Below are 11,245 nucleotides of genomic sequence, written 5' to 3'. Positions count from 1 at the left end.
ATGAGTCAGGGATTAGATATCCATCCATCAACCTTTGACCCCTTATTACATTCAGGGTCGCAGGGGGGGCCCGGACAGAACCCACGTATGCACGTACCCAGGGAGAACATGCTAACTCCACACAGAGAGGCACCTGCCCGTCCAGGGATTCGAACCAGGAGCCTTCTTGCAGTGAGGCAACACCTCTATCAGGATTAGATATCAAACAGTGATAATGGGGTAGATTTTTCCAGATTGATACGAGTTCTGCGTTATCTGAACGTACCAGTTTATATACGTTATGTGTTCGTGGTATCAGAACACGCTAGGCCAAAGACCAACGATGGACTCTGTTTCTATGACAACAAATCTGAGGAGCAGAGCTGTCAATTGATCACCAACTAGTGGTGAGATGGATCAGGTGGCAAAGAGGGCAATCCTTTGGACCTGGTCACCCTAAAGATGCATTGAGGGTGAGCCGGGGGAACACCTTGTGGGGGCCCCAGTCTGCAGGTCTAGTGGCTCCTACTCCAACCTCTTTCTCTGTCACACTCCTCATCACCAATATTTTAAGTAAGATTAATCTAAACATTGATTAACCAAAACATTGACACCGGACACTTCTTGTTCAAGTATCTCAGGGTCTTGTTCGTGGGATAAAACATATCGCAAGATTGAAAAATGACATGTTTTTGTTTAATTGAACCTGGATTGTTGTTAAATTATATGTACCTGTCTCAGACTCATGGCCAAACTGAAGACTGTATAGAAGTCTAACAAAGTCCTAACAAAAAAGGAAACAGTCTGTCACATCAGCCTAGGTTCAGCTTCTTGCACTGGTTACCATTTACTTTCAGAATCCTTTAAGGCTTTACATTGTCAGGGCCCTGCATACCTCAATGTTCAACCCCTCATTGTCCTAAAAGACTGTACTGTATGATAACTTGGTGTTTGTAAACCCTAGTACTAGAATATTATTTATGTTGATCTCAACGATTGAGTTGGATAATCAGAGCTTTAGAACAAAACAGGCTTTTACATATATTGAATATTTTGGACATTTTCAGGCCGTACATGACCGGGTTTAGGATCGGCTGACATGTCATAAGGTATAAGGATAAAAATATGGACAGCAGGCTTGGTACTCCGCTCATATTCAGCCTGCTCTTAATAATCTCAATGCAAATTGAGAGAGGGTGAGAGAGGACGCTGGCGCTGCTTGTTCGCCGCTTCTCCACCTTTCCTTCCTTCTTTTTGCCTCTTTCACAAGGAAAAAAAAGCCTAAAAAAGCTTACAGATCTCCTGGTGTTTCTCTGTGCAACATCACGCTTTTTAATGAAGAAGTTACATCTGTGAGCGTTGAACTTTACCCAAACAACTTGACTGCTTTCACCGGCTCTGGCAGCTGCATCTCACCTGGTGTTATCCCTCTCCACCTTGGACCGACACCAAACAGTTCTGCACGGACAACTACTCACGGCTCTGGTACCGATGGTCTAGCCTGGACAGCCTCCCAGCTTTTTGCTAGAATCGCCTGGGTTCCATGCCCTCGACGGCTGCCTCCGCAGCTAGCTGTCAGCTAGCCTCCCTTGTTCCTCAACGAGTAGCTGGTGGCTACCGCTGCCGGCTGACCCGGCGGACTCCTGACCTCCGTTTCCTCTGCCTGGTGGTAGCCTGCGGACTCTGGTCCTCCTCCCGGTGGTCTTCCTCACCTCCTCCTGCTACTGAGTGGATCATCCTGCGATACATGACGCCCCTCCAGGACAGCGCATCAGGTACATGGCTAACTGCTAACACTGAGCCTACAGCCTCCCTGTCCACCGACATGCACAAGTATTCAACTCTACAACTTCTACAACTAAACAACCACACCATCCCTACGTGCATCCAAACCATCACACAACTTGGGATTCTACGACGACCACGATATATCCACAGGAGTGCTCGTCGTAGCTTTGTGTACACACAGCCTTGTCTCTCCATACCTGCCATTACGTCAGTTGTGCGCCCTGTCGCACACCGGACATGTCATCAGCGCGCTCTCATCCCTGGACCAAATAGTGCAGGAGCTGCGAGAAGATCGCCGCACACAAAGACGGACGTAAAACGCGGAGTGGATTTCAGTCTCCTCCGCTCTTTCAATACTCGAGCTGCGGCGTTTTGAACTAGCTGAAGAATCTTTAGAGACTTATTAGGGCAGCCTGATAAGAGGGAGTTACAGTAATCTAACCTGGAGGTAACAAATGCATGGACTAGTTTTTCTGCGTCGCTCTGAGATAGGAAGTGTCTAATTTTAGAAATATTGCGCAAGTGAAAATAGGCTGACCTTGAGATTTGCTGAATTTGGGAATTGAAGGATAAATCTTGATCAAATAGGACTCCTAGATTCCTAGCCGAGGTGCTGGATGCCAGACTAATGCCGTCTAAGGTACTTATATTATTAGAAAAGGTCTCTCTGAGGTGTTTGGGGCCGATAACAATCACTTCAGTTTTTCCTGAGTTTAGCAGTAAGAAATTTCTGGTCATCCAGGTCTTTATGTCTTTTAGACAGGCTACTAATTTAGATAACTGATTGGTTTATTCTGGCTTCACTGATAAATAGAGCTGAGTGTCATCAGCATAACAATGAAAATTAATAGAGTGCTTCCTCATGATGTTACCTAGAGGAAGCATATATAAGGTGAAAAGAATTGGTCCTAGCACTGATCCTTGTGGAACTCCCTGACTAACACTGGTCTGCACTGAGGACTTTTCATTAACGTGAACAAATTGAGATCGATCTGTTAGGTACGATTTAAACCAAGCTAACGCAGTTCCTGTAATGACAATTAGTTGCTCTAATCTCTGTAACAGGATTTGATGGTCAATCGTATCGAATGCAGCGCTAAGATCTAATAAAACAAGTACGGAAAGAAGACCACTGTCTGAGGCCATTAGTAGATCATTGGTTACTTTTAACAGTGCAGTCTCTGTGCTATGGTGGGCTCTAAACCCCGACTGAAAGTCCTCAAACAAACTGTTGCTCTTAAGAAAGTCCCAGAGCTGAACTGACACCACTTTCTCCAGGATTTTAGAGATAAAGGGGAGGTTAGATATCGGCCTATAGTTAGATAAGGAGCCTGAATCAAGAGTGGACTTTTTAAGGAGAGGTTTAATTACAGCTACTTTAAATGATTGAGGTACATAGCCTGTCAGTAAAGACATATTAACCATACTGAGTAAAGAACTGCTAACTAGTGGAATTACTTCTTTTAGCAGCTTAGTTGGGATTGGGTCTAAAAGACAGGTCGATGGTTTAGCTGAAGAAACTGTTGAAACCAGTTCAGGAAGGTCAATGGGTGAAAAACAGTCTAGGTATACATCTGGCTTTAACGCCGTTTCAATGGTCCCGCTGTTGGTAAAGGGTCCTACACTAGTTAACCACATTACTCCTCATCTACCGGCCGCCAAAACCAAATACAGATACAGATACATGACCTCCTCTCAACTGTATACACAACATCTGCCAATGTTGTTATACTTGGTGATCTCAACATCCATGTCGACTCACCCACCTGTAAAACCGCAGCGGAATTCATACAACTACTCGACAACCTCAATCTGACACAACATGTTCACGTCCCCACACACGTCAGAGGACACACCCTAGACTTGGTCATCACTGACTCCGCCCCCCTCAGCAACCTGCAAGCCTACGACCTGGGTGGTTCCGACCACAGAGTCATCTCACTGGACTTAACACTACAGTACCTCTGCACTAAACTCAAGCGCCAAATCTCCTTCAGAAACATCAAAAATATAGACCCAGATTCAATAACACAAGACTTCCATCACCTCTGCTCCTCCATTCAAGTCTCATCAGCCAACAACTCAGTAGATATATACAACAAGACCATGAGCAACATCCTCGACACCCATGCCCCTGTCAAAACCAGGACAGTCACTTTCAAACATTCAGTACCATGGTTCAATGATGAACTTCGAAAAATGAAGACAGCTGGCCGTGCTCTGAAGCGGCGGGCCAAAGTCTCTGGACTCACTGTTCATAAGCTGGCACACCGTGATCACCAAAAGCTCTATGCCAAAGCTCTCCAGGATGCCAGATCTCAGTTTTACTCCACAATCATCAGCAGAAACCCTGGTAACTCAAGACCATTGTGATGCAGAGGGATGTGAGCCTGAAGGCCAAGCTTTGCATGAACCAGTTGATATACGTTATGTGTTCTTTGTTTCAGAACACGCTAGGCCAAAGACCAATGATGGACTCTGTTTCTATGTCAACAAATCTGAGGAGCAGAGCTGTCAATTGATCATCACCTAGTGGTGAGATGGATCAGGTGGCAAAGAAGGCAATCCGACAGACCTGGTCACCCTATAAATGCATTTAGGGTGAGTCGGGGGAACACCTTGTGGGGGCCCCAGTCTGCAGGTCTAGTGGCTCCTACTCCAGCCTCTTTCTCTGTCACACTCCTCATCACCAATGTTTACAGTAAGATTAATCTAAACATTGATTAACCAAAACACCCCCCCCCCCCCCTCCTTAAACTGAGTTGCTATAACACCAAAATAAACAATTATTATGAAGTAATTGCTGCTACTTCAATCATTTGTGTTTCACTGTCCGTGCCATGCTTGAGCTGATATTAAGCTGAAAACTGGACACTCCATCGTGACTGTCTTTGGAATTATGGGACAAGTAACTTGTGAAATGTATCTGTAAATCCCTGCACAGTTATCGAGATGTTGATTAGGTGTGTTTTGCAATAAGCCTTGCTTGCATAGAAAAGGGTCTGTTTTGCTCCAAATAAATGCACAGTGGATCATTTAAATGTATGCAAACAGCACTGGCGTACAGAGACACTATACACTCAGCAGAGCAGTTTATTGAGCATTTAACCCTTTGTGGGTGCTCTGTGAATTAGACATATACAGCTGAGGTCTTTTAGTCTCATTTGCACAGATTTAGCAGCTGCAAAAGATGCACAATCTCCTAATGAATCAGGACCTGAGAGTTAACTCAGAGCCTTGTAGTGCTATTTGACGATGGAAAGGCAGTCTGTAGTTTGCTGGAGACTTTTCTCAACATGAAAAAGTAAGACATCTCTCTGTGGAGCAAGCAGTGATCTGGCTCCGACTAAAACAGCTTAACTGATGTTGGTAGTGAAGGAATTGGATGCATCAGAAGATGGAACTATAGCTATAACCTCAGATGATAAATAAATGACTCATAGTTGGTTGCTTTGTGCCATGTTTTACATCTACAGCTCTAAAATGCAACAGCTTTACTGTCACACTATGTTGCACAAGAAAATGTGTAAGCAAACAAGCTTTGGAGGAATCAATATCAGGAAACTTCCCACTAAGACAATCAGCCTGTCAGTCTAATATTTGTCTAGCACCAGTTCATAACAACTGTTATATCAGGACACTTTCCATGAAGACATTTTACAGAAAGAGCAGATCTAGACTGGACTCTTAAATAAAATAATCATTGTGCATCCATCCACTTTATTTATACAGCTTCAAATAGCATTTAGACATGCAGAACACTTTACCAAAACCTTACTGTGTTGAAATCCGAGCTGTTGGCTCAGGGCAAATGGAACTGTCAACACATTAAACACATACATAGTTCATCTAAATGAGACGCACTAGGATTCAACAAGTGTTTACAATTGGTCTTCAAAAACCAGCTCAGCTGTTTGTGCTGTTATCAAGTGCATGTTTGATTTCTTGTATGACAGTACAGTGACCCTTAGACATCAAGAAAACTGGACTCATTAAAAGGTATTCATAAATATTTGATCTCAACGATTGAGTTGGATAATCAGAGCTTTAGAACAAAACAGGCTTTTACATATATTGAATATTTTGGACATTTTCAGGCCGTACATGACCGGGTTTAGGATCGGCTGACATGTAATAAGGTATGAGGAGAAAATTATAGGCAGCAGAGTTTGTGCACCGCTCACATTAAACCTGCTCTGAATAACCACAAAGCCAATTCCAAAAGCAAAGTTGAGCAGAGAGGCCAGGTGAGGTGTGCAGGTACTAACAGCTTTTTGTCTGGTCTGTTTGGAACCAGAGAAACACACTTTAAGAATCCTTATGTAAGTATATAAGATCCAAATCAGAGGAACATATAATCCGATTATGTGCATAACTATGCCGTAAATGTTATTTATTGTGGTGTCAAAGCAGGCCAGTTTAACTATGGAGTAGTTATTACAGTAAACATTGTCAATAATGTTCCCACACAGCTGCAGAGTAGAACTCAAGGACACTGTGCAAGCAACATTAAGACAAGCGGCTAACCATGACAGTGCAATAAGCACAGCAACCTTTTTAAATGTCATAAGAGAGTTATATTGCAGAGGATAACAGATGGCAAGATATCTGTCATAAGAAATGACGGCTAAAATATAAAACTCTACAGTTACATATGAGTACACACAGAAGATCTGCAGGAAACACAAAGGAACAGAAACAGTGTGACTGTCAGAGAGAATCTGAACCAAGAGGAGAGGAAGGGACCCCGTACTACCAAACAGCTCATTAACAAACAGACTGCATGGAAATATATACATAGGTTCATGTAAGCTCCTGTTCTTACAGATAACAACAATGAGCAACAGGTTGGCACACAGAATTAACGTGTAGATAAACATTACAATCATGAAAAACAAGGGTTTTAAAACCCTGGTTTCAGAAAAGCCACTGAGCCTGAAATGAGAAAAATGTGTAAAATTGCTCATGATTGATCACGACCCATTACCTCATTAACCATAAGCAGAGGACCTGCAGCAGGACCAGGCTGTATGGAGACGTTACACTGGCTCATTTATATTGTGAGCTCTCATTTCAAATGTTAGTTCCGATTGCTGGGACCGTCTGTGCCTCCCAGTGTTCACCTTCTTTTGGGTTAACTAAAGCAGCAGAACAATGTTAGCGAGTGCAGATGAGTTTACTGCAGAGCTTGTGTGTTGTTGAGTAAATACCTTCTAAGACAGTCACATGACTGGCCACAGGTCTGGAACAGCTGAGGGATTCAAAGTGATGACAATAACTCAGAAAACTGAAGATTGACCCCAGGACCTTTGTTGAAAATTACTTTAAGGGCCAAATATGATCAAATAATCTAAAGATAGTGAAGCAGACATCTGAGGGAGCCTGGAAATATTTTATATTATACTCTTTTTATTTTTGTGTGTGTTGAGCTCAACCTCAGCCTAATGAGATTACAGGGCAGGGGAGATTTATCTTTGCTCTTGTTGAACAGAAGGAAACCCAAAGGAAGAAATAATCCCAGGAATGTCTGTGAAACCCAAAGTGATGACAATAACTCAGAAAACTGAAGATTGACCCCAGGACCTTTCTGGAAAAATACTTCTATGGCCAAAAATGAGTCAGGGATTAGATATCCATCCATCAACCTTTGACCCCTTATTACATTCAGGGTCGCAGAGGGGGGGGGGGGGGGCGTGGAGAGAACCCACATATGACATACCCAGGGAGAACATGCTAACTCCACACGGGCACCTGCCTGTCCAGGGATTAAATCCAGGAGCCTTCTTGCTGTGAGGCAACACCCCTATCAGGATTAGATATCAAACAGTGATAATGGGGTAGATTTTTCCAGATTGATTCGGATCAATCTGAACTCGGGTTCTGCGTTATCTGATAATGTGGTTACTTGAACAAGGCATGTGTTTTTGAGCTGTGTGCAAAAACCACATATGGAGGTGACTGTGAGTATTTTCCATTCATTCTTAACTTTTGGCATTCAGCCCGAGCTCAGGCTGCTGAGTTTGAAGGGCAGTGGTGAGAAACCAGATTTTTAGTTTTAAGCAGCGGAGAACTAACAGGAAGAATTCATCAGTGGGATGTTGGTCACACTGGGTTTACAAGTGATAATGTTGAAGAACAATGCTGATTTCATCCTGGCTGTGGGACAGTGGACCACCTCTTCACCCTTGCAGGACCCCTGCAGGGAGCAGGGAGTTTGTTCGTTCAGTTGACATGTATTTGGTGGACTTGGTGAAGGCTTTGAATCGAGTCCCTTGGGGTCTAGTGAAGGGTACCATGGGAGTATAGGTTTTCAGGACTTTTCTACTTGCTATCCAGTCCCTGTATGACCAAAGTGAGAGCTGTGTCTGGCACTTGCCAGGGTTACCACTGCTTCCTTTTGGCTTTTTCAGGCTACTTCTAGGTCCAAGGCCATGGTTCTTTGCTTGATCATGGTGGATTGTTCCCCACAGGGTAGAAATGAGTCCTCGCTCCAAGTGAAGAAGTTCAAGAACTTCATGGTCTTGTTCAAAAGTAAGGGATAAGGGACCCTGAGATTGAAAGACAGGTTGGGGTGGGCAGAAGTTGTCCCAGACCATTGTGATGCAGAGGGATCTGAGCCTGAAGGCCAAGCTTTGCATGAACCAGTTGATATACGTTATGTGTTCTTTGTATCAGAACATGCTAGGCCAAAAACCAATGATGGACTCTGTTTCTATGTCAACAAATCTGAGGAGCAGAGCTGTTAATTGATCATCACCTAGTGGTGAGATGGATCAAGTGGCAAAGAAGGCAATCCGACGGACCTGGTCACCCTATAAATGCATTTAGGGTGATTCGGGGAACACCTTGTGGGGGCCCCAGTCTGCAGGTCTAGTGGCTCCTACTCCAGCCTCTTTCTCTTTCACACTCCTCATCACCAATGTTTATGTAAGATTAATCTAAACATTGATTAACCAAAACAGTGCCCCCCCTCCCCCTTCCCTCCTTAAACTGAGTTGCTATAACACCAAGATAAACAATTATTATGAAGTAATTGCTGCTACTTCAATCATTTGTGTTTCACTGTCTGTGCCATTCTTGAGCTGATATTGAGCTGAAACCTTGACACTCCAACGTGAATGTCTTTGGAATTATGGGACAAGTAACTTGTGAAATGTATCTGTAAATCCCTGCACAGTTATCGAGATGTTGATTAGGTGTGTTTTGCAATAAGCCTTGCTTGCATAGAAAAGGGTCTGTTTTGCTCCAAATAAATGCACAGTGGATCATTTAAATGTATGCAAACAGCACTGGCGTACAGAGACACTATACACTCAGCAGAGCAGTTTATTGAGCATTTAACCCTTTGTGGGTGCTCTGTGAATTAGACATATACAGCTGAGGTCTTTTAGTCTCATTTGCACAGATTTAGCAGCTGCAAAAGATGCACAATCTCCTAATGAATCAGGACCTGAGAGTTAACTCAGAGCCTTGTAGTGCTATTTGACGATGGTAAGGCAGTCTGTAGTTTGCTGGAGACTTTTCTCAGCATGAAAAAGTAAGACATCTCTCTGTGGAGCAAGCAGTGATCTGGCTCCGACTAAAACAGCTTAACTGATGTTGGTAGTGAAGGAATTGGATGCATCAGAAGATGGAACTATAGCTATAACCTCAGATGATAAATAAATGACTCATAGTTGGTTGCTTTGTGCCATGTTTTACATCTACAGCTCTAAAATGCAACAGCTTTACTGTCACACTATGTTGCACAAGAAAATGTGTAAGCAAACAAGCTTTGGAGGAATCAATATCAGGAAACTTCCCACTAAGACTATCAGCCTGTCAGTCTAATATTTGTCTAGCACCAGTTCATAACAGCTGTTATATCAGGACACTTTCCATGAAGACATTTTACAGAAAGAGCAGATCTAGACTGGACTCTTAAATAAAATAATCATTGTGCATCCATCCACTTTATTTATACAGCTTCAAATAGCATTTAGACATGCAGAACACTTTACCAAAACCTTACTGTGTTGAAATCAGAGCTGTTGGCTCAGGGCAAATGGAACTGTCAACACATTAAACACATACACAGTTCATCTAAATGAGACACACTAGGATTCAACAAGTGTTTACATTTGCTCTTCAGAAACCAGCTCAGCTGTTTGTGCTGTTATCAAGTGCATGTTTGATTTCTTGTATGACAGTACAGTGACCCTTAGACATCAAGAAAACTGGACTCATTAAAAGGTATTCATAAATATTTGATCTCAACGATTGAGTTGGATAATCAGAGCTTTAGAACAAAACAGGCTTTTACATATATTGAATATTTTGGACATTTTCAGGCCGTACATGACCGGGTTTAGGATCGGCTGACATGTAATAAGGTATGAGGAGAAAATTATAGGCAGCAGAGTTTGTGCACTGCTCACATTAAACCTGCTCTGAATAACCACAAAGCAAATTCCAAAAGCAAAGTTGAGCAGAGAGGCCAGGTGAGGTGTGCAAGTACTGACAGCTTTCTGTCTGGTCTGTTTGGAACCAGAGAAACACACTTTAAGAATCCTCATGTAAGTATAAAAGATCCAAATCAGAGGAACAAATACTGTGATTACAAGCTTAACTATGCCGTAAATGTTATTTACTGTGGTGTCAGAGCAGGCCAGTTTAACTATGGAGTAGTTATTACAGTAAACATTGTCAATAATGTTCCCACACAGCTGCAGAGTAGAACTCAAAGACACTGTGAAAACAACATTAAGAAAAGATGTTAACCATGACACTGCAATAAGCACAGCAACCTTTTTAAATGTCATAAGAGAGTTATATTGCAGAGGATAACAGATGGCAAGATATCTGTCATAAGAAATGACGGCTAAAATAAAAAGCTCTACATTTACATATGAGTACACACAGAAGATCTGCAGGAAACACAAAGGAACAGAAACAGTGTGACTGTCAGAGAGAATCTGAACCAAGAGGAGAGGGAAGAACCATGTACTACCAAACAGCTCATTAACAAACAGACTGCATGGAAATATATACATAGGTTCATGTAAGCTCCTGTTCTTACAGATAACAACAATGAGCAACAGGTTGGCACACAGAATTAACATGTAGATAAACATTACAATCATGAAAAACAAGGGTTTTAAAACCCTGGTTTCAGAAAAGCCACCGAGCCTGAAATGAGAAAAATGTGTAAAATTGCTCATGATTGATCACCACCCATTACCTCATTAACCATAAGCAGAGGACCTGCAGCAGGACCAGGTTGTATGGAGACGTTACACAGGCTCATTTATATTGTGAGCTCGCATTTGAAATGTTAGTTCCGATTGCTGGGACCGTCTGTGCCTCCCAGTGTTCACCTTCTTTTGGGTTAACTAAAGCAGCAGAACACTGTTAGCGAGTGCAGATGAGTTTACTGCAGAGCTTGTGTCTTGTTGAGTAAATACCTTCTAAGATAGTCACATGACTGGCCACAGGTCTG

General features: G+C 42.7%; 1 protein-coding gene across 1 annotated transcript; it reads right to left on the bottom strand.

Annotated features, from left to right (window-relative positions):
- Nucleotides 1-9,703: 9,703 nt before the first annotated feature.
- LOC117813891 (olfactory receptor 1078-like) lies at nt 9,704-10,967 on the bottom strand. Its single transcript, XM_034684943.1, has one exon. It carries the CDS (start codon nt 10,965-10,967, stop codon nt 10,020-10,022), a length of 948 nt encoding a protein of 315 aa, XP_034540834.1. The 3' UTR covers nt 9,704-10,019.
- Nucleotides 10,968-11,245: the final 278 nt, after the last annotated feature.

This window comes from Notolabrus celidotus, chromosome 6 (genome assembly GCF_009762535.1).
Source record: "Notolabrus celidotus isolate fNotCel1 chromosome 6, fNotCel1.pri, whole genome shotgun sequence".
Lineage (NCBI taxonomy): Eukaryota > Metazoa > Chordata > Actinopteri > Labriformes > Labridae > Notolabrus > Notolabrus celidotus.
This window is presented reverse-complemented; position numbering and strand designations above follow the sequence as displayed.